Source organism: Bos mutus, chromosome 5, assembly GCF_027580195.1.
Source record: "Bos mutus isolate GX-2022 chromosome 5, NWIPB_WYAK_1.1, whole genome shotgun sequence".
Lineage (NCBI taxonomy): Eukaryota > Metazoa > Chordata > Mammalia > Artiodactyla > Bovidae > Bos > Bos mutus.
The window spans coordinates 7,623,722-7,648,051 of NC_091621.1; the positions used below are offsets into that span (position 1 = coordinate 7,623,722).

The 24,330-nt window shown below is 42.1% G+C and overlaps 1 protein-coding gene across 1 annotated transcript in view; it reads left to right on the forward strand.

The window, feature by feature from the left end:
* The first annotated feature begins 249 nt into the window (after nt 1-249).
* PAH (phenylalanine hydroxylase) overlaps nt 250-24,330 on the forward strand; it is a 90,406-nt gene continuing 66,325 nt past the window's right edge. Inside the window, exons 1-2 of the mRNA XM_005898615.3 lie at nt 250-422; nt 8,111-8,215. Of these exons, the coding sequence (XP_005898677.1) occupies nt 363-422; nt 8,111-8,215 (165 nt within the window). The 5' untranslated portion in view covers nt 250-362. The remainder of the gene's footprint in view (nt 423-8,110; nt 8,216-24,330) is intronic.

Genomic DNA, 24,330 nt, shown 5'->3' on the forward strand with positions numbered 1-24,330 from the left:
GGCTTTGGAGAGTCCTGGAAATGCCCAACCTGTCTAATCGCCAGGGCACAGGTGGTCCTGCCTCCCTCGCTGGCCTTCCAACATCCCAGGAGGACAGCCAAGTTCGGCCTCTCCGCGCCCGCCACACCCTCCCGGGCCGCTCCCCCTGCCCCTCCCCTCTGGGTGGCCCAGGTCCCGACCCAGAGCCCTGCAGCGTCAGCACAACGCCCATCGCGGGGCGTTCCTGCGGCGGGTACGCGTCAGGAGACATCTTGGAGGCGCTCCTCCCTAAAGCCAGGTTAAAAACCTCAGCACCACGTGTTGTTTGCGCTGTTTGCAAATCTCCCTGCGGCTGACGGCCGGTAACTGTAGAGAAGGCCAGTATGTCAGCTCTGGTCCTGGAGAGCCGAGCCTTGGGCGGGAAACTCAGCGACTTTGGACAGGTGAGCCTGGGGTGGGGTGGTGGGGGGCCCTTAGCTTCGCAGGGAGGGGAGTTTGCACCCCTCCCGCCGTGGAAAGAGGTCAGAGCAGTGTTGGTGTTTCAAACTCCCATCAACTCACCAGGACATTGAGAGTTCATTTGAGGAGGATGGAAACGTTTAGGAAGTTGACAGATGACACATGTGCTCAACACGTTTCCCAAGGAGAGGACATTCCCAAGGAGAGGACATTCCCAAGGAGAGAGCTCATTCAGGGAATGAGCTGCAGGAGTTGGGGATCGGCTTTCAGAGCTGCCACGGATGGACTCTCTGTGTGTCTTTACATAAGTCTCTGTCGCCTTCTTTTTCTTCTGTACATTGGTCCTTAACAATCTGGAATGGGAGTTGGGGTCCACCCGGATTTACTCTTCTGTGATGTTTACACGTGTTCTCAGCCAGGAATCAAAATGGCAAAATTGTAAGAAATTGTATCCTTTTTTTCACCTTTGGGAGAAAACGCCATGTCCCAGACTTACTCCCACCTGGGGAAGGAGAAAATTAAACACAGAGGAAAATATTCGAGAGTCAGCCTTGAACTTGGAATGTAGGAGAACCTTAAATGTGGCAAGAATAACGACCAGGGTGCATTCTATTCTCTAGAAAGTGTTTCCTGTCCCTTGAGGTGAACAACTGCAGAGTATGTTCTTTAATTGACTGGCCACATTCCCAGAATTTAGGGTTCAGACTTAAAGCCCACCCCTGGGAGATAAGGTGGGTCTATGGGGATTTGTCATCTGTAGGATTATTAAGAACGATTTAAAGACCGGGGGGCTGGAGGACAGAGGATGATTGATGTTTTAGTATAACTAGAGAGTGCGGAAAAGTGGACTTTTTTTTTTGTTGTTTTTAATCCCAAGAGAAAGACTTCCTTTGGAAATGGTATGTAGGACTTGGGAGACAGAACTTCATGTTGAAGAGGGACGCCATGGGTGTCAGATCCCAGAACAGACCCCAGCTGTGGCGTTATTTAGCTTCTGTGCTGCTGGCTGTGGGATCCCCGCAAGCATGGCAGGAGGTTAGGGGCAACAATCTGGTTAGAGAGCCATGGGAACTGAAAACTTCATTTACAGAGCACTTAGAAGCCTAAGAATCACAAATTGTCACTATCAATGATGGCGGGGGGTGGGGGGCAGGTGGTGTGTAAAGAGGAAGGTTTAGAGAGTGCCCTGTAACACCTGTGTGTTGAAAGCAAGCTATTTAACTTTGCAGAGCCGCAAGTCTATTCATTTGAAAGGTTGGAATAAAAATACCCATATCCTAGAGTTAGTATGAGAATCAAGTGAAATAATATCTTTAAAGCTCTTAGCACACTTTCTGGAATATAGGAGAAGTGCCAGGGGTATCTAGCCAGAAATGATTTGTTTGTTCAACAAAATGTGTCAGAATACTGGCAGGAGGAACACACACTGAGTCAAGCCCAGTGGCTGGTGGAACTTCTTAGTGGAAAGGTGATGGGCCCAGGATCAGGTGACGTGGACTCTGTGTTTAGTTTGCTGATGTTGTGTATCATCAAGAAGTCCCCTAACTGGGTGAAGAGGCTCAGTTTGGGATCTGTAAAACAGGGGGAGGGGGCTAGGAGGTGGGGGAGGTGGGTAGAAAATAGTCTCTAGGAGGGCTTCCCTTGGTGACTCAGATGGTAAAGAATCTGCCTGCCATGTGGGAGACCCAGGTTTGACCCCAGGGTCGGGAAGATCCCCTGGAGAAGGGAATGGCTACCCACTCCATATTCTTGCCTGGAGAATTCTGTGGGCAGAGGAGCCTGGTGGATTACAGTCCATGGGGTCGCAAAGAGTCGAACAGGACTGAGCTACTAACACCTTTGAGTCTCTAGGACTCCAGCTCTGACAGTCTACAAAAAGACACATTTATACCTTCCTGAAGCTCTAACCCAGATAAGCAGAATGCCCTAGGTGTAGTCCAGATAGAAGGCTGATCTACACATGCAAGCACAACAATCCTGCAAGAGATGTCCGGCTCGTTCGTTCACTCAACTCAACAAAGACTTATTGAGCACCTACTCTAAGCTAGGCACAGCTAGCTGGTATAAGGTCTGCCCTGGTGAAACTTCAATTCTTTTGGAGGAGACAAGACTGTAACATTTAACCAAATGAACTTATAATTTCATGTGGAGGATAAGTGCTGTGAAGAAAAATAGAATGGGGCGACGGATTAAAAGATGAAGGAAACTCAGAAATCATAGCTCTAAATGGCACAGAATCAGTGTTCAAACCCAGGTCTGACTCCAATACCCTGTGCTCTGCAACCACACTGCTTCCTCCTGTAGATAAATTCTGCAATATACCGGCTTAGTGTGTCCACAGCAGGATTTCTGCTCTTGTTTCTGGGTGTCTTACACTGTAGATGTGTGTTTGTATAATCACACATGTGAAAACACACCTCTGCCCATGACCCCCAAAAGCACTAAGGTCAGCTGTGAGTACCCCTGGAATATCTTTGCTGTAGATTAATTGCTTGTAGTTATGAAAACTGCTTTTTTTCCAAATATATTAACAATAGAATGTATTTGTTAGACAAAAGCAAAAAGAACTTATTTCTGTTGTTAAGTGTATTTCTCTGTTTAGTTCAGTCACTCAGTCGTGTCCAACTCTTTGACACGTGCTACCATGGACTGTAGCACGCCAGGCTTCCCTGTCCATCACCAACTCAAACTCATGTCTATCTAGTTGATGATGCCATCCAACCATCTCATCCTCTGTTGTCCCCTTCTCCTCCTGCCGTCAATCTTTCCCCATCATCAGGGTCACTTCTTCACATCAGGTATCCAAAGTATTGGAGTTTCAGCATCAGTCCTTCCAGTGAATATTCAGGACTAATTTCCTTTAGGGTAGACTGGTTGGATCTCCTTGCAGTCCAAAGGACTCTCAAGAGTCTTTTCCAACACCACAGTTCAAAAGCATCAATTCTTCGGCACTCAGCAGAATATAGTCTTTATATTCCAACTCTCACATCCATATATGACTACTGGAAAAACCATAGCTTTGACTAGATGGACTTTTGTTGGCAAAGTAATGTCTCTGCTTTTTAATATGCTGTCTAGGTTGGTCATAGCTTTTCTTCCAAGGAGCAAGCGTCTTTTAATTTCATGGCTTCAGTCACCATCTGTAGTGATTTTGGAGCCAAAATAATAAAGTCTGTCACTGTTTCCATTGCTTCCCCATCTGTTTTCCATGAAGTGATGGGACCGGATGCCATGATCTTAATTTTCTGAATGTTGAGTTTTAAGCCAACTTTTTTCATTAAGAGGTTCTTTAGTTCTTCTTCTCTTTCTGATGTAAGGGTGGTGTCATCTGCATATCTGAGGTTATTGATATTTCTCCCAGCAATCTTGATTCCAGCTTGTGCTTCATCCAGCCTAGCGTTTCTCATGATGTACTCTGCATATAAGTTAAATAAGCGGGGTAACAAAATATAGGCTTGATGTACTCCTTTCCCGATATGGAACCAGTCTGTTGTTCATTGTCCAGTTCTAACTGTTGCTTCCTGACCTGCAAACACATTTCTCAGGAGGCAGGTCAGGTGATCTGGTATTCCCATCTCTTGAAGAATTTTCCACAGTTTTTTGTGATCCACACAGTCAAACACTTTGGCATAGTCAATAAAGCAAGAGTAGATTTTTTTCTGGAACTCTCTTGCTTTTTTGATGATCCAACGGATGTTGGCAATTTGATCTCTGGTTCCTCTGCCTTTTGTAAGTCCAGCTTGAACATCTGGAAGTTCATGATTCGCGTACTGTTGAAGCGTAACTTGGAGAATTTTGAGTACTACTTTGCTGGCATGTGAGATGAGGGCAGTTGTACAATTCTCAGTGATCAAAATTCTTTTCTTCTTGGTTGCTAGTAAAGATTTTTTTTCTCTCTGCTTTCTTTCTCCTTTTCTAGTTTTTAAACTAATTTTCTGTACCTTTATGCATCCTGAGTGTACATGTGTTTTTAAGTCAACTCACATATCTATTTGAAGCAAATAATTACAGGTTATGAGCCAGTTTAAACACATTCTGGAAAAGATTTGTCCAAGATCCCATGCTGGTCCACAGAACAGTACTGGAATCAGAATCCACCCAAGATCACATCATTTCACAAAATTCCATAAGCTTCCTTTCAGTTCAGGTCCCTCAAGCTTTGAAAAGGGGAGCTATTGTTCCAGTTGGGTCACTGGGATTTAGATTAAGGATTTTGGAGTTATTGGACTTAGGTTCACTTTACAGGCTCTGCCGCTCATTAGCTGAGTGTCCTTGGACAAGCCACTTAATCTTGCTGAGTCTGTTTCCTCATTTCAAAATAATAAGGGTGGTGGTGTCATCTGCATATTCAGGTTATTGATATTTCTCCCAGTATATATATATATATGCTGGTATATATATATGTACTACAACTTTATCCATTCATCTGTCAGATGGACATATCGATTGTTTCCAGGTCTTAGCTATTGTGAATAGTGGTGCTATGAATATTGAGGTGCATGTATTTTTTTGAAATATAGTTTTGTCCAGATATATGTCTAGGAGTGGGATTGCTGGATCATATGGCAATTCTGTTTTTAGTTTTATGAAGGACCTCCATACTGTTCTCCATAGTAGGAGCCTGAGTTCTTAACCTGCCATGCACTGCCTGTGTGCTCTCAGGTGAGTCACTTTCTTTGGCCCATAGTTTCCCCAAAATGAGATTGTGGACAAGCCTATCTCTGTGAGTCAGTTATTCTCAAGTCCCATGTGGGCATCAGGAGACAAACGGAATACCTAGATTGAGGAGGGATTATTCACCTTGGCTGAGGAGTACAGAAGTTTTCTGAGAGAAGTACTACCCGTGGGGCTTTTGAGGAAGGGTAATGGATTTGAAAGGGGAAGAGGGTAGGATGCAGTGCATTTCCTGTAATGAGGTGTTGAAAGGGGAAGGAGGAAGTCAGTTTTCTGGAAAGGAGTTTCCTGAGGGTGAATCTCAGGAGATGAGGCACCAACGAGACTTTTGAAAATTCGAAAGAGGTATTGTATATTGTTGGCTATGTTGTTGTTCGGTTGCCAAGTCATGTCTGACTCCTTGACCCCATGGACTGTAGCCCACCAGGCTCCTCTGTCTATGGGGATTCTCCAGGCAAGAACACTAGAGTGGGTTGCCATACCCTCCTCTAGGGGATCTTCCCAACCTAGGCATCAAACCTTGGTCTCCCACATTGCAGGCAGATTCTTTACTGTCTGAGACATCAGGGAAGCCCTAAATTCTGCTAGGAGCATCCAATCACTGCCAATCACTGAGGGCTGGATTGTTGTCAGTGGGAACCAAAGAAAGGCCTGACCCTGAGAGCCATTTCTGGAGAAGGTCAGGCTGGCTGGGTGGAAGTGGGGAGGTGGTGGCTGACAGAGTTCCATACATTCACATCTGAATCGCACTAGTCGTAGGTGACTTCTGTTGAAATGTTCTGTTTCCTGGAGGCCAACAGGAGAGGATAATGTTGCCAAGTGAACTAGAAATAGAAATGTTTCGTCATTTCAAGGAAACTGGGAAGAACTGAAGGCTTAGTGTTCTCTCCTAGGCAGAAGACTGACATCAGAGACTGATTTGTGTGTCTCTGGCAGGGTCAGAGACAGAAAGTAGAGTCCACAGGAAGTTGTGATTCATGGACAGAGTGCTGGCATCCAGTGACATGGGCTCCACTGCTAACTGTGCAGCTCTGGATGAGTTATTTAAATTCTCTAAGCCTTCCTCTTGTCATCAATAAAAACGGCACTTGGAGAAAACCTATTTTCTAGATTGTTATCAAAATTAAATGAGATAATCCAAATCAAGTGCTTATTATAATGCTTAGGACAGTATACTAACCAGGTGGTACTAGTGGTAAAGAACCTGCCTGCCAGTGCAGGAGACATGAGACAGGAGTTGAATCTCTGGGTTGGGAAGATCCCCTGTAGAAGGGCATGGCAACCCACTCCAGTATTCTTGCCTGGAGAATCCCATGGACAGACAATCCATGGGGTCACAAAGAGTCAGACATGACTTTATAGGGCTTTTAATATATGGTAGATCAAAAAAAATTTTTTAGAAAGATAGTACTGTGGTCCATACAAAGATATATAACAGTTTGGTCTTGCTATTCATCTAAGGCTCCCTCTAATCACACTTACTGATAATTTTGGTTCTTCGCCCACACTGTTTCAGGTGAGGTTCTGGGAAAATCTGAATTCTCTGAATTAAAAGAATTTCATCAGTGGCCACACAGAGATTAAGATGCCAAGTCACCAAGAGCCTGCCCAGCACAGTCTTCTCACTGAGATAACGCAACATCCATTCCACTAATTTCATTGACTTGCTTATAAGAGAGTAATTGTTCTGCATGGAGTTTTTGTTCCCAGTTTTAGGTATATGATGTTTATTTGAAAGCACACATGGAACTTTGTGTATTATTGTAAAACCTAATTTAATCCTTAACTTTAACATTTTAAGATTTTGGCCAACCCTTTCTGGAGTGGCAACCCTAATCCCACCTTAATTTGCTGTCACATGGCTGGAGAAAATATTAGATCCTTGACATTCTTTGCTGTTTTAAGATGTCTATCTTCCAGTGGGTTAATTGTGTGCTCTTATGTATTCTGTGACTCCTTTTCAACAATTGGTATCTCAGATCCCAGCATCTGGGAACAAGTTAATGCTCCTGCGAGCTCTTTCCTGAAGGCCAAGAAATCTTTTGTGGGTATTTTTAATATTTCCATCATTTTGAATGCTTTTATTAATATTATATTTTAAATATTTTCTGTCTTTCTTTCATCATCTGAATACTGTTTTGATAGGGCTTGGCATGATTATACATTAGCCTGATTTCTCACATGAGGAAATTAAGAAGGTTAAGCTGTTGGTCCCAAAGTGCTCTGGTAGGTCAATGGAAGAGAAAGGATTCCAACCCATGTCTTTGGAGCTAAAAGCCTGTGTGTGTTCTAATTTTAGTATTTTCTACCCTCTGTTTCTCAGTGTTTTCCTGGACAATTATTGAACCATCATACCACCTTTAAGATCTTTTTCTACTTACCTTACTTATTGTGTATGTGTCTATTACGTAAAAATTTGGGCTGCTGATGAATGGGGCATCCTCTTATTCATTTATTTCTCTCAGAGCCCTGATTGTACCTCGTACTTGTAAGTGTCACTGAAAGGCAATCTTTAGAGTGACTGGTGACATCAGTGAATAATTGTGTGTGTGTTAATTACTCAGTTGTGTCTGACTCTGTGACCCCATGGACTGTAACTGGTCAGGCTTCTCTGTCCGTGGAATTCTCCAGGCAAGAATACTGGAGTGGGTAGTGATTCCCTTCTCCAGGGGACTCTTCTCAACCCAGGGGTTGAACCTGGATCTCCTGCATTTAGGGCAGATTGTTTACCATCTCAGCCACCAGGGAAGCCCCAGTGAATAATTAGAGTTTTCTAAAATTGAAATATGATCTGTGAGCATCATTTAATGTTTTACTTTCCTTGATTTACTTATTTTCCCTTGCACATATACTTCTATATAGCATGTATGTAGCTCATTGTATTCCAAGGCTTAACTAGTAGAGAAAGTTCATGCTCACTTCTTCCTTGGGGGTTTCATAGGACTGAATTGTTGAGCTGTGAAGAAAGCATTTTACCCAAGTGCATTTACTCCTATAGGAAATGAGCTATATTGAAGGCAACTCTGATCAAAATGCTGTATCGCTGATCTTCTCACTCAAAGAAGAAGTTGGTGCACTGGCCAGAGTATTACGTTTATTTGAGGTAAGTGCTCTGTTCATTTCTGTTTTAAATAATGGCATAGCAGACTTCTGTGTTATCTTCTGGTTGGATGCAGTGAAAAGAACATAGATGCTTTTAAGTAGTTTGAAATCAGTTAACTCTTTTCTTCTCATTTGTAAGTTGAGTGTACTGTATTTGTACATTTATATTAATATGTGGATTAGGATGAAATATACAATTAAAAGAATCAGATCAGATAAGATCAGACCAGTTGCTCAGTCGTGTCCGACTCTTTGCGACCCATGAATTGCAGCACGCCGGGCCTCCTGTCCATCACCAACTCCCGGAGTTCACTCAGACTCATGTCCATTGAGTCAGTGATGCCATCCAGCCATCTCATCCTCTGTCGTCCCCTTCTCCTCCTGCCCCCAATCTAAAAAAAAAAAAAAAAAAAAAAAAAAAAAAAAAAAAAAAAAGAACATAGAGTCTAGAACTGGAAGACTTGATTTTCAGCTTAGGCTCTTACATTACCCAACTGTGTGATCTTAGATAAGTCTTTCATTGTCTGTGAGCTAAGGTTTCTCCATTTCATAATTAGGATCATTCAGAATCATGGTTGCACACCCAGGAAGCCAACACTGGACTCCCTCTTCCTGTATCAAACTTTGCTTGAAGTAATTGAGTTGGCCTTCATATTTACAAGTCATACCGCCTTCAGATTCAACTAAAATTTCTATCTGGGGTTGGTTGAATCCACAGATGTGCAGCTCACTGGTAGGGAGGACTGACTGTATTCATTATGCTAGTACTGCCATTTTATATGAGGGTCTTGAGCATCCAGGGATTTTGGTACCCATGGGGTCCTGGAATCAGTCCTCCACGGATACAGAAGGATGACTGTACTATTCTCTCAATGTTCCCAAAGCACTTTTTAACTGTGGACTATAGACTAACACTTTCACAGCACTTATTTACCTTGTGAAATGCATACATTTCTGATTGATCCCAAGGATTGTTTCTTCAGGCAGGGAACCTTGTGTGAGTCATCTTTATATCCTCTATAGGCTCAGTTTATATATATAAAGTGTTCAGTTAAGAATGAAATAATATATGGAATCTAGAAAAATGGTACAGATGAACCTATTTACAGGGTAGGAATAGAGCCGCCGATGTAGAGAACAAGCATGGGACACACTAGGGGGAGGAGAGAGTGGGATGAATTGAGAGAGTAGCACTCACATATATACAGTACCATGTGTAAAACAGATAGCTAGTGGGAAGCTGCTGCAGAGCACAGGGAGCTCAGCTCAGTGCTCTGCCATGACCTAGAGGGGTGGAATGCGGTAGGGGGTGGTTGGTGGGAAGGAGGCTTAAGAGGAAGGGGATATATGTTTAGTTATAGCTGATTCACTTTGTTGTACAGCAGACACTAACACAACTTTGTAAAGCAATTATACTCCAATATAAAATCATAAATGAAAAAGAATGAAATTATATTTAAATGTGAGCAAAGGAAAATAGACTTTCAAAAATGCTTTTGCCCTGGATTGCAAGAAGAAATATTTTTGAACCAAATAATTTTTTACCCCTAGTACTTTAGGGGTGACTCTACCTGGTGACTAAATACATAAATAGGTGAAGAGACAGATCTCCCAGCCAGAAGAATGCCAAATAATTTAAACAGATACTCTGGAGTCAAAGAAGGAAAAGAATATAACTCTTCACTCCTTAGGTGTGGGCCATACAGAGTGACTTGATGAAATGGCCCTTCACCTCTGTGATCTTCTTTCCCTAAACCCATAACCCCAGTCTAACCATGAGGAAAACATCAGACAAATTCCAGTTAATGAACAGGGTACAGAATACTTGACTAGTACTCTTCAAAACTGTCAAGGTCATCAACAACTAGAAGTGTCTGGGAAGTTGTCCCAGTCCAAAGGAGCCTCAGGGGATATGACAACTCAATATAATGTAGTGCCCTGAGTGGGACTGTAGAGCAGAAAGAGGACATGAGACACAAACTAAAGAAATTCAAATAAAGTATGGTCCTTAGTTTGTGAAAGTGTATCAACATCAGTTCATTAATTTTAACACATCTTCAGTACTTATACATGACACTAATATTAGGGGAAATTGGCTGCAGAATATATGGGAATTCTCTCTACTAGCTTCTTACTTTTTTGTAAATCTAAAGTTGATCTAAAAAATAAAGTCTATTTTAATGAAATTAAACCTGGCTATCCAAAGTGAGGAAGAAAAATATCTGCCTGAGAGCAAGAAATGAGTGTAGAAAAGAGAGACAGAGAGGTTTCTGAATGGCAAGCTGATCCTGAGAAAGACTATATCTGTAAATACAGGAATGTCACATTTTTGTCTTTGTATTACACGGTTCATAAGCATTTTCCTTGTGAGAGTCAGAGCTTAAGGTTAATAAATTAAATAATAGTAAATTAACAGGATGTTTTCAACCTAATAAATAAGCCACAAGTAACTATTTACCAGGATGAAATGCACCCAAGAAACATGGCCTGCACGTGGGATGGTGAATGCCAAAGTTCATTGACTGTGACAGGTTGTTTAATGTGTGCCTTTGTTTACTCATCTATAAACTGGAACTAATGATCCATACCTCCCTAGGTCCTGGAGGTTGTATATGCTACATAAAATGCATGGTATGACTCTGAGTCCACAGAAGATTCTCACATGATGTCTGTTCCTTTACTGCTTCCAACTGTTATCTATGAAACCCATGAGAAATCTTTGAGACTGTGTGAAGAGGAGAAAGATGTTAGAAGCCTAGAGATATTCAGGAGCCTTGATTTAAATTTTTTTCCCAAAAAAGTAAAAATAAAAAAAAAATAGAATGAATGGCTTAGTGTGTATTGTGAGCATTTACAGCAAATTGCAATGACCGAGAGTCAAGACAGGACCATTTTAAAAAAAGCAGAATAGCATAGGGTGGCAAAGAGGCAGACACGACTGAGCTAGTAATCACAGCACAGTAAGCACAGCGTAGCAGAACCAAGGGGTTATGGTGGCCACAGTGTATTTGTATACTTCACATCTATCATGATACCCTCAGTGAGATGGAGAAGTAAGTGTTAGATACAAAGCCTTTAAATTGTATGCATGTGTGCTTGGTCGCTCAGTCGCGTCTGACTCTTTGTGACCTCATGGATTGTAGTGCACCAGACTCCTCTGTCCGTGGGATTCTCCAGGCAAGAATACTGGAATGGGTTGCCATGCCCTCCTCCAAGGGATCTTCCCCACCCAGGGATCAAACCTGTGTCTCCTAAATTGCAGACAGATTCTTTATTGCTGAGCCTGTGGGGAAGCCATTTATATTGTGTAGATGATGCTAAACTTCTGGATCATATAAAATGAAATCATTTTCTGCCAGAAAAAATAAAAATAAAAAGAATAAGGATGAATCTAAACTACACTTTAGGGCAGTATTTCCTAAACAATAGTCTATCAAATGCCACATATTATTAGGTGTTTTATTAGATGAGAGTTCCAAGGTTAAATAGGGTTGGAAAATTCTGCATCTAGATTTTGGAGACCCCTCATGCTTGTGAAAATATTAAAGAGTTTGGAAAGCCCTGCAGAGTGGAAACTTATTCAGTGTTACCTTACTCAGCATTTCCCAAATGTTTTTGACCATGGAACCTTGTTCAAGAAAGACACATTACCGTTTTGCAGGCACTAGTATCCCATTGAACTTATGCTATTATAGAGTTAGGAGGTCCAGACTCTCAGTTATGAGTGAGATTTGGGACCCACAGCATTGGGATTCAGACTATGTTGTCTGGAATCAAACTGTTTGGGTTGAAAATCCAGTTGTGCCACCTGTGAACTGGGTAACCTTAGGAAAGTTATTTATCCTCTTGGTGACTTAGTTTCCTCATGTTTAAACTGAAGGTAATAAGATTTTTTTGTAGGGCTGTTGTGAAAATTAAATGAATTAATACAGGCAAAGTACTTAATGATAGTATCTGTCACATAGTAAGAGCTCAATAAATGTTTGCTCTCATTATTTCTATGCAGTATCATTTTGGAGAGTCAGGGAGCATCAGAGACTTACATTCTTAGCTCTCTGACAGATAGCTAAAGGATTAAGATTAAGGTTAATTGATTTGAAAAGGGATTATGGGGTAAGGAAACAATAGTTTCATTCAAATATTTGAAGTGCCATCATGGAAAAAGAATGGGGCTTCCCTGGTGATTCAGATGGTAAAGAATCTGCTTGTAATGTGGGACACCTGGGTTTGATCCCTGGGTGGGGAAGATCCTCTGCAGAAGGGAATGGCTACCCACTCCAGTATTCTTGCCCGGAGAATTCCATGGACAGTGGAGCCTGGCGGGCTACAGTCCATGAGGTCAAAAAGAGTCAGACAGAAGAATACTGCTTATTTTTTGTTACTTCACAGGCAAAAGGACAAAGCATGAAATTACAGGGAGCATATTTCAAATCACTTAAAGGCATCATCTCTACTGTAGAAGAGAACTGGAAGACATTGATTTCAAGCATTATTACTATCAAAACAGCTAGTAAAAGGCAGGGCAGAATCAATGCAAAAATTATGGTATAAATAATCTTACCTTTCCTTAATAAAGACAAAGGAAAAATCCATTCTAGTTCCTCCAAAATTGGCAATGGAGGAGAAATGTTATATGGCGGAATCACCTGTACCTGTGAGTACCTTGCTAGGTACTCTTGTAGTCACCTCCATCCTTAATGAGCACGACTGTATTTTCCATAGCTGATTAACACCAAAGTCATCATCCCACTAAGTGGTGATACTGCCTGCCAGTGGGCTCATGGTCTATTAGACCTCAGCTAGTAACAACATCAGAATGCAATGCAAACCTGGAGAGGTGGGATGGGTGGCGGTGGGAGGGAGGCTCAAGAGAGAGGGGATATATCTATATCTATATATCTATATATCTATATATCTATATATCTATATATCTATATATATATATATTGAAGTGAGAAATAGATTTAAGGGCCTAGATCTGATAGAGTGCCTGATGAACTATGGAATGAGGTTCGTAACATTATACAGGAGATGAGGATCAAGACCATCTCCATGGAAAAGAAAGCAAAAAAGCAAAATGGCTGTCTGGGGAGGCCTTACAAATAGCTGTGAAAAGAAGAGAAGCGAAAAGCAAAGGAGAAAAGGAAAGATATAAACATCTGAATACAGAGTTCCAAAGAATAGCAAGAAGAGATAAGAAAGCCTTCTTCAGCGATTAATGCAAAGAAATAGAGGAAAACAACAGAATGGGAAAGACTAGAGATCTCTTCAAGAAAATCAGAGATACCAAAGGAACATTTCATGCAAAGATGGGCTCGATAAAGGACAGAAATGGTATGGACCTAACAGAAACAGAAGATATTAAGAAGAGGTGGCAAGAATACACAGAAGAACTGTACAAAAAAGATCTTCATGACCCCGATAATCACGATGGTGTGATCACTGACCTAGAGCCAGACATCCTGAAATGTGAAGTCAAGCGGGCCTTAGAAAGCATCACTACGAACAAAGCTAGTGGAGGTGATGGAATTCCAGTTGAGCTATTCCAAATCCTGAAAGATGATGCTGTGAAAGTGCTGCACTCAATATGCCAGCAAATTTGGAAAACTCAGCAGTGGCCACAGGACTGGAAAAGGTCAGTTTTCATTCCAATCCCAAAGAAAGGCAATGCCAAAGAATGCTCAAACTACCGTACAATTGCACTCATCTGACACGCTAGTAAAGTAATGCTCAAAATTCTCCAAGCCAGGCTTCACAATATGTGAACTGTGAACTTCCTGATGTTCAAGCTGGTCTTAGAAAAGGCAGAGGAACCAGAGATCAAATTGCCAACATCCGCTGGATCATGGAAAAAGCAAGAGAGTTCCAGAAAAACATCTATTTCTGCTTTACTGACTATGCCAAAGCCTTTGACTGTGTGGATCACACTAAACTGCGGAAAATTCTAAAAGAGATGGGGATACCAGACCACCTGATCTGCCTCTTGAGAAATTTGTATGCAGGTCAGGAAGCAACAGTTAGAACTGAACATGGAACAACAGACTGGTTCCAAATAGGAAAAGGAGTACATCAAGGCTGTATATTGTCACCCTGCTTATTTAACTTCTATGCAGACTACATCATGAGAAACGCTGGACTGGAAGAAACACAAGCTGGAATCAAGATTGCCAGGAGAAATATCAATAACCTCAGATATGCAGATGACACCACCCTTATGGCAGAAAGTGAAGAGGAACTAAAAAGCCTCTTGATGAAAGTGAAAGTGGAGAGTAAAAATGTTGGCTTAAAGCTCAACATTCAGAAAACAAAGATCATGGCATTCGGTCCCACCACTTCATGGGAAATAGATGGGCAAACAGTGGAAACAGTGTCAAACTTTATTTTTCTGGGCTCCAAAATCACTGCAGATGGTGACTGCAGCCATGAAATTAAAAGACGCTTACTCCTTGGAAGGAAAGTTATGACCAACTTAGATAGCATATTCAAAAGCAGAGACATTACTTTGCCAACAAAGGTTCGTCTAGTCAAGGCTATGGTTTTTCCAGTGGTCATGTATGGATGTGAGAGTTGGACTGTGAAGAAGGCTGAGCGCCGAAGAATTGATGCTTTGAACTGTGGTGTTGGAGAAGACTCTTGAGAGTCCCTTGGACTGCAAGGAGATCCAACCAGTCCATTCTGAAGGAGATCAGCCCTGGGATTTCTTTGGAAGGAATGATGCTAACGCTGAGACTCCAGTACTTTGGCCACCTCATGCGAAGAGTTGACTCATTGGAAAAGACTCTGATGCTGGGAGGGATTGGGGGCAAGAGGAGAGGGGGACGACAGAGGATGAGATGGCTGGATGGCATCACTGACTCGATGGACATGAGTCTGAGTGAACTCTGGGAGTTGGTAACGGACAGGGAGGCCTGGCGTGCTGCGATTCATGTGGTCGCAAAGAGTTGGACACTACTGAGTGGCTGATCTGATCTGATCTGATATATATTGGACTTCCCTGGTGGTTCAGACAGTAAAGCATCTGTCTACAATGTGAGAGACCTACGTTCGATCCATATACTCACAGCTGATTCGTATTTTATAGCAAAAGCCAATACAACATTATAAAGCAATTATCCTCCAATTAAAAAAAATAATAATACAAAAATAAATAGAGGTTCATTAACTCAAAAAAAAAGAATGCAATAGGCTTGATATTTGCATTGGAGATACAGAGGTATGGTGTTTACACGCATTGGTTGTGTGGTGACGGAGGCAGTGAGGCAGATGGTTTCGTGGATTGGGGCCAAACAATTAGGAACATACTCAAACCTCTGTCTGCTAACCCCCAAAAATCCCACTGTCCTCAGTACATTGATCTTTCAATTCTCTGCATTTTCCAAAGTTCTCTTTATTTTTAGCTTCTACTCTCTCATGTCCTGAGCCTACTTAGAAAAATAGTCTCCTGAGAGCCTTTATTGCAAGTGGCTTAGTAATGGGCTATAAAATTAGAATCAAACTCCTGGGGGAAGTTGCAGAGAAGAGGTCTCCCTTCCTCTGCCAGAACCCCACTAATCATTTTACCTCGAATTCCCTAAGGACGGGAATAAGCCATCAGGCGCATATACAGAGCTCTGAAGTGCATGATGAGTGTGCTCAGTTGTCATCATTTAACTGATGGAGACACACAGGTTCAGACTAAGCAAGCTGCCCAGGGCTAGACTCTTAGAGCTAGAAAATCCTTCCAAGTTCACCCTCCATTTTCACAGTAGATTTGAAAACAAATCTATATATGTGTTTACAGTCTAAATGTTTACAAGTACAGTCTGTATTTGTCACAGTCACTTTCTGTGTTCCCTCTCTGCCCAGATGACCCACATCCCACCCTCATAAGATACTCAATCAGCTCATACTGTCTCATTCATGCATTCCATTAACCTTCTGTGAGTATCAGCTGTTATCAGACCGTATATAGGTGTTGAGGAGACTGGGATGAGTGAAGCAGTCATTCTCTGCATCTGCAGAATGTGGAGAAGCTCAGGCTTCCATGAGCATTCTTAATCTAGGCTGGGGGAAAAATTTGTTAAGAAGTTTCTTGCAGACATAATGTTTAAGCTGAAACCTAAGGGACTGACTAGTGAGGTAAATGGGGGAGTAAATTCCAGAATGAAGAGACAAATGACTTGAGGGGAGAGAATAAACGCATGGCCAGGTCATGGAATCCTTGAATCCTTTACCATCCAGCAACCTCAGTGTTCCTGGGAACAGAAGCGGGGTTGCAGAGGAGAGGTTTGGCAGATAATAAGATGTTTACTACTCTCAAGTTTGGACTTTAGGTCCTGCCTGTGACTTCTGGGTCTGGTGAGCAGGACAGCATCAAGACTGAATCACGAGGGTTCCTTTTATCCTTTTCACCTTGGTGCAGAGCAGTTGTGGCAGTAACATGTTTACAGGGAACACTCCATATTTAATCAAAATAAGAAGAGCATTGCGTTTCACTGGGGAAAAGTTCTTACAACCCAGATGACTTTTTCATCTTATTTAAACCCCCAAATATAGATAATAGTATAAAGAATGTCCATGTAACTCACTTCCTGTTTAAGCAGTAAATCATTACAGGAATGACTTAAATCCCTGGGTACCCCTTCCCCATGTACCTCCCTCCTCAGAAGTAGCTATTAATCTGAATTTGATACATATTATTCCCATGCATCTTTTAAGACTTTGTTATATAAAGATATCCATTAGGATATATGGCATAGTCTTGCAAGTTTTGCTTTTTTGAAGTAAAGTTGATTTACAATGCTGTATTAATTTCTGGTATACAGCAAAGCAATTCATTTGTATATGAACATATATACTTTACGTATATAGACTTCATATTCTTTTCCATAATGGTTTATCACAAGATATTATATATAATTCCTTGTGCTATACAGGACCTTGTTGTTTATCCTGTAAGCTTTTAGTCTTCATAAGATTGGAGTCATATTGTAATAGTCTGTCTGCAGTTTTCTTTTTGGGGAGAAGAAGGGGGACATTGTTTTTGAGATTTGTGCATCTATTTCTGCTCATTCATTTTTTCCCCTCTCTATTTTCCATTGTATGACTATACTTTATTTCTTATTGATGGGTCTTTAGCTTGCTTCTCTTGTGTGTCCATGCAGATGGTTCTGCCTCAAACATTTTGATGGGTTTGATGATCCAGTTATTGAATAGAGGAACCTCAAATGGAAAACTGGCACTGGTTTCGGCTGTTTACCTGTTCAAAACCAGGCATATTTGAGAAACAGTAGCATGAAGCTGACTTTCTACACTTTCATCATAAAGTTCAGTCCCACGTTGTGAAAATGTAGACGGAGTGCTGTGGTCCATTGATGGTACGTGGGTTGTGATTGCTCATGGATAGCTTGGACTGAAACAGGCCACTGGACCATTTCGATTTTATCTCTTCGGTGCCAAAAAAAAAAAGTGGGGGTAGAAAGGGGAACCTGGGACAGGACAGCTCTTTCCTGTAAAGCCTTGAGAAGAGCCTGGATTAAGCTGCTAGCCCGTTTCTTCCCCAGGAAAGGGGTTCCCTCTGAAACGGACACAGTTCCAACCACATGGAGGGGAAGATGGGGAAGAAATAACCCAACAAAGAGGGACAAGACCAAGGGAGGGGAAGACCAGGAACTGACAACAGAGATACTCCCAGGGGAGGCGAGAGTGGGATCCTAAAGGATGGTTTCCAGGGGGTGAATCCTGAAAGTTAACTTGAACCTGCCTGAGAACGCGCCTCTAGCGTGGAGTTGGGGAGGGTCTTGAGCTCACTCTAGACTTTAATAATTGTGCTGCTCCTGTTTTCCTGAATGTTTTTGGTTTCCTATTTAGCCCAGTAGGTTTAATTTTTAGACTCTTAGTCAGCTGGGGCTGTTACTGGACCTCTGACAAGAAGAGATCAGTAAAATACACAAGAAGCCCTGCCTGTACCTCTGTGAGACTTCTCTATTTTTCTAACTGTTATTTCTCACCCCAGATGTTGTGGCCATCCCCAGACTGTTTCTGCTTTTGCCCCATTGCAGTCTTTCTTCTTTTTTTGTGCCCCACGGTTTGTGGGATCTCAGTTCTCTAACCAGGGATTGAACCTATGCCCTCTGCAGTGGAAGTGCAGAGTCCTAACCACTGGATCACCAGGAAGTCCCCAGTCTATCCTTAAAATACCTGCCAGAGTGCTTCATTGAAAACATGAGTCAAAATCTCTCTCTCCCTCTGCCGTACTACCTCTCATAGCACAATGGCAACCCACTCCAGTACTCTTGCCTGGAAAATCCCATGGATTGAGGCCTGGTAGGCTGCAGTCCATGGGGTTGCTAAGAGTCGGGCACGACTGAGCGACTTCACTTTCACTTTTCACTTTCATGCATTGGAGAAGGAAATGACCCACTCCAGTATTCTTGCCTGGAGAATCCCAGGGACGGATGAGCCTGGTAGGCTGCCGTCTATGGGGTCACACAGTCAGACACGACTAAAGCGACGCAGCAGCAGCAGCAGCATCATAGTTGATTTACAATGTTGTGTTAGTTTCAGGTGTACAGCAAAGGATTTAAGTTACATATACATATACAATACATATACATATATTCATTCTTTTTTCAGATGAAAGTGAAAGTCTCTCGGTTGTGTCTGACTCTTTGAGACCCCATGGACTATACAGTCCATGGAATTCTCCAGGCCAGAATACTGGAGTGGGTAGCCTTTCCCTTCTCCAAGGGATCTTCTCAATCCAGGGATCAAACCCAGGTCTCCCCCATTGCAGGCAGATTCTTTACCAGCTGAGCCACAAGGGAAGCCCAAGAATGTTGGAGTGGGTAGCCTATCCCTTCTCCAGTGGATCTTCCTGACCCAAGAATTGAACCAAGTGTCCTGCATTGCAGGCAGATTCTTTACCAACTGAGCTATCAGGGAAGCCTTTTTCAGATACTTTACCTTTATAGGTTATTACAGAATATTGAGTAGAGTTCCCTTTGCTTACAGTAGGTCCTTGTTGTTTATCTATTTTATACACAGCTTCTTAATGTCACTCCAAGTGAAAAAGTTAAGATGATGGCCGATAGGTTACTCTTGGCTGCTTCTCTGCCTCGTGGCCTACTGCCCCCTGCCCCCTGCTCATCTGCGCCTGTCACACTGGCCTCACTGATGGTCTTCAGTCATACTGTGAAATGGCTGACCCCAGCACCCTTCCACTTGCTGTTCCCTTATGACTTGCTTCCTCACTGATTTTAGGTCTAGACCTCCATGTCACCTGTTTATTTTTGGGGGATTTCACGACCCCATTGTTTAAAATGGCACCTCGATTGAACCTCTGGAATAGTCTGTCCCTCTTCCCTGCTTATTTTTGTATGTTCCATCTGAAGACTGTATATTTTATTTATTTATCATAGTTATTATTTGTGTCTTCCTTCCAGAATGTAAGCTCCAGGAGGGCAGGGATTTTTCCTGCTTTGTCTGCTCTTATAGCCCAGTGCTTAAGCCCTGGCACCAGGGAGGTGTTGGATTGAATGAGTTATGAAAGGCTCCTGTCTGTTTACCTGAGACCAGTGATATGGACCATCATCTGTGACTGTCTTTGGTGTTGCCTCCCACCCCAGAAAGCTCTGAAACCGACAAGGACATAACTTCATTTGAGCTTATGCCAAGGCAACAGCCTGTAGGAGGTCCAATAACTCAAGAAGCTCCCCTTTTCCAGTCTAATCTCATCTGAAAATATGCTCAGCATTTCATTCTCCTTTTGGAAACATACTTTCAGGGAAAAATCTGAGAAGAGCTTAAAGTACAGCAAATATTAAAGGGGAAGTGACTCGTCAACTTAATGTGTTTCAGTTTCCAGGAGAATAATATCTGTGCCAGGTTGAGAAAGGTAGGGCATACTGACTTCTTACTGAGTCACTGTGATTGAAGCCACAATGGTGCAAGGTGCTTTCTCTCTTGCTAATGCTCATTAAGCTGCCAGATAATATGATTTTTATATTAAACATGGAAAATAAAAGTTCATAATGTCTAACTAATGTATCCAAAGGTAGTGAGTACAGAACAGAATTTGAACTCAGATTAGTCCCAAAGCCCGCACCTTTTGCATTATCATTCTTCTTTCCTTGAGAAATGAAGTGGAAGAGGAGAGGAAGGAGCTTGAGTTCAAGAAAAGGTCCAGAAGCACGAATCCACTTTTCACATTTCATCATATTCATTCTGTATTTCATCTACTTGTGATGAATCCCCCTTTAGGAAGATTTTCCTCATGGGTGGGAGCACAAAAGGGTTTCTGGTCAACCCTTGTTAAAATAGACCATTCTTTTCACTTTGCTTTTTTCTGGACCCCACACTCTGTTCAAGAGTCCTGAGTCATCAGGTTGTTGCTCTGCCTTCTTGTATGCAGAAATTAACTACTGGGCAAATTGTGAAATTGTCTTTGCAGTGTTGAACTCTAACTTTTCTTGCCTCTGCCAAAATGTCCACGAAGATGTGATGAGTGTGCATGGGTCAATTTTTAACTTGAATAGAGCCCTCGTTTGAAAATACAAATTCAGGGACTTGCCTGGCTGTCCAGTGGTTAAGACTCTGTGCTTCCACTGCAGGGGGTATGGATTCAATCCCTGTTGGGGAACTATGATTCCAAATGCCATGTGGCATGGCCAAATAAATGATAATAAAAATTCACTTCTTAAAAGGTAACTATGATCATATTCAGATTTGGAGGTTCATTTCTAAAGCATTTCTTAGCAACCAAAATTATTGTTATCTAAGGATCCACACTATTAAACCAGAGAAACACCACTAAGGAAATTGCATGCTAAGCTAGAGAGCTAATTGATTCAAATGGGAAAGAAATCATCTGAAGAATTTAGCTGGGTGATCTTAGCCAGAAATTTCACTCACATTAAAAAGATACGTGGATGAAACTGGAGCCTATTATACAGAGTGAAGTAAGCCAGAAAGAAAAACACCAATGCAGTATCAGTTCAGTTCAGTTCAGTTCATTCACTCAGTCGTGTCTGACTCTTTGCGACCCCACGAATTGCAGCACACCAGGCCTCCCTGTCCATCACCAACTCCCAGAGTTCACTCAGACTCACGTCCATCGAGTCAGTAATGCCATCCAGCCGTCTCATCCTCTGTCATCCCCTTCTCCTCTTGCCCCCAATCCCTCCCAGCATCAGAGTCTTTTCCAATGAGTCAACTCTTCGCATGAGGTGGCCAAAGTACTGGAGTTTCAGCTTTAGCATCTAACGCATATATATGGAATTTAGAAAGATGGTAACGATAACCCTGTATGTGAGACAGCAAAAGAGACACAGATGTATAGAACAGTCTTTTGGACTCTGTGGGAGAGGGTGAGGGTGGGATGATTTGGGAGAATGGTATTGAAACATGTATATTATCATATGTGAAACGAATCGCCAGTCCAGGTTCGATGCATGATGCAGGACGCTTGGGGCTGGTGCATTGGGATGACCCAGAGGCATGGTATAGGGAGGGAGGTGGGAGGGGGTTTCAGGATGGGGAACATGTGTACACCTGTGGCAGATTCATGTCAATGTATGGCAAAACCAATACAATATTGTAAAGTAATTAGCCTCCAATCAAAATAAATTTATATTAAAAAAAGATATTTTAATTTTCGTTGCATGGGTAATAGTATGAAACTGTTGGCAAATAAATGGAAGTTACACATAATCTTGTCATAACATCATGATGCCTTTCATTCTAGCCTTTTTTCCTTGTGTTGGACAGAAGTTTTAAAACATATTTTAATTATCTATCACATACCTATATCCATCATAAGTATTTTCCCAAGGGTCTGTCATTTAAAAGAGAAAGTTAAATTTTAGTAATAAATATTGTCTTTCGAAAAGTTGAACTGTGATCAAAAAGAAAATAGAGACAAAAACACCTTGAGGCCCATCAGTGGAGTTGTTCAGTCACTAAGTCATGTCCAACTCTTTGTGACCTCACGGGCGACTTCCCTGTTCTTCACTGTCTCCTGGAGTTTGCTCAAACTCATCACTGGAGACCATCACTGTGGGAGTGCTTACTGGCACTTTGTTTTTAATGGTTTCAGGGTCTCCAGTGAATGATTATAGACTACAGTCCATCTTATATCCCACTATTATGTAGTCGGGTTACAAATTTTGGTAAAAAGTTCTCCCATAAGTTAGGTCTCTAGAATTATAAAAACTGAGTCATGGGGCATACATTGTTTTTATTTTTTTAAATTGGAGCAAAATTGCTTTGCAGTGTTTTTGTTTCTGCTGCGCAATGAAGTGAATCAGCTGGAAGTATACGTACATTCCCTTCCTCTTGAGGCTCCCCCTCCTTCCCTCCCTTCCATCCCACCCCTCTCGGTCATCACAGAGCACTGAGCTGAGCTCTCTGTGCTGTACAGAAGCTTCCTACCAGCTATCTGTTTTACTCATGGTAGTGTATATACAGCATACGCTGTCTTCTGGCTGTTTCCAAGGTGAGAGGCTTCTCCCTGGGAAGTGGTGTTGTGTTACGAGGGGTGGGATAGAAGTGGGGAAACTCAATCAGTGTAGTTTCTGCCTTCCAGCCTTTAAAATTTTTTTTTCACTCTACACCCCTTCCCACCTCCTATACCACCCGGCCTCCCTTGCTGTTCCACAAATGAACATGGCCAAGGTGCATCCACTCCTATTTCTTGGCTTTGCTGTTTTTTCTCTGCTCTTAACAAAGCAGGAATTGGTTAAAGTTTAAAGTTACTTTAAACTTCTTTTAAAGTTTCAGCTTAGGTCAATAGGCGGAGCTTAACCATTTGCTTTCATCCAGAGCCAAGATGGATGACATTGCTCTTTGTTTTCATTAGAAAGTCACCTCTATTTGCAAAGAAAGCTTTAGAGCAACTGCTATCTGCTCTTCCTTCCTCCACGTGATCTTCTCTGTCTCTGGTCAGGAGTCCCCACATTGGGTTACCTGGTCAGGGGTATGTTCTTCTGCAGCTGGTGCCCATGTATAATGGCTTCATCATGTACCCCTGAGAATTATGGGGAAGAAGGAGCAGGAAGCAGTGCCTGTGTAGGATTGCTTCTTATTGTGTTTACTCCCATAATGTTTTCACTTTGAGGGATGTGGCATAATAGTAATAAGAATGATGAGACCTGGTATTTGTGGGATGCTCATCATATCCCTGGCAGGACAGGGTGTGTGGTTAAAAGACCAATGTCTGAGGTTAGAGAAAATGAGCTTCTCTCTCCAGCCACTTTTTTTTTTTAAATAGGTGTGTAATTGCTTTGGGCTTCCCAGTGGCTTCCCTGGTGGCTCAGATGGTAAGAATCTGCCTACAATGCAAGAGACCCGAGTTCCATCCCTGGGTTGGGAAGATCCCCTGGAGAAGGAAATTGCAACCCAATCGAGTATTCTTACCTGGAGAATCTCATGGACAGAGGAGCCTGGCGGGCTATAGTCCGTGGGGTTGCAAAAGAGTTGGACGTTACTTAGCGACTAAACAACACTAATTGCTTTACAATGTTGTATTAGTTTCTGCTGTCCAATGCAGTGAATCAGCTATATGTATACATATATCCCCTCCCTTTTGGACCTCCCTGCTACCCAGCATCCCCCATCCCAGCCATCTGGGTCATCACAGAGCACGGAGCTGAGCTCCCTCTGTTACACAGCAGCTTCCTCTCTGGCCCCTTTTAACAAAGCATCTTTGTCTCTAATTTCATTCTTCACATCTTCCTTAACCTCTACAAAGGATTCTTGAGAAGGTCACAGAAGATAATTTGAAACTGTAAAGTGGTATTATTTGAATATCATTACTGTATTTAAGTATCATTACTGTAATTATCCATGCGCTCTTCAACCATATGCCACTAACCATCGAGGAAAAAGATGCACTTCTTGAACTCTAAGGTTGATGAATTTCATTTCTTTGCAATTATAGAATTATTCAAGTTAAGCATTTTTTTCTGGGTACATTTTGTCCATTTTAATGTTTGGAGAAATCCTCTTTTAAAGAAAAATTAATAAAGAGGATAGTCCTTGATTTTCTTCACAAAGAACAACACTGTCAATGAAATCAGAGTTTTGAATAAGTAATAATGAAAACCACACATTAAAATTTGAGGGCCAGTTTAAGTAAGT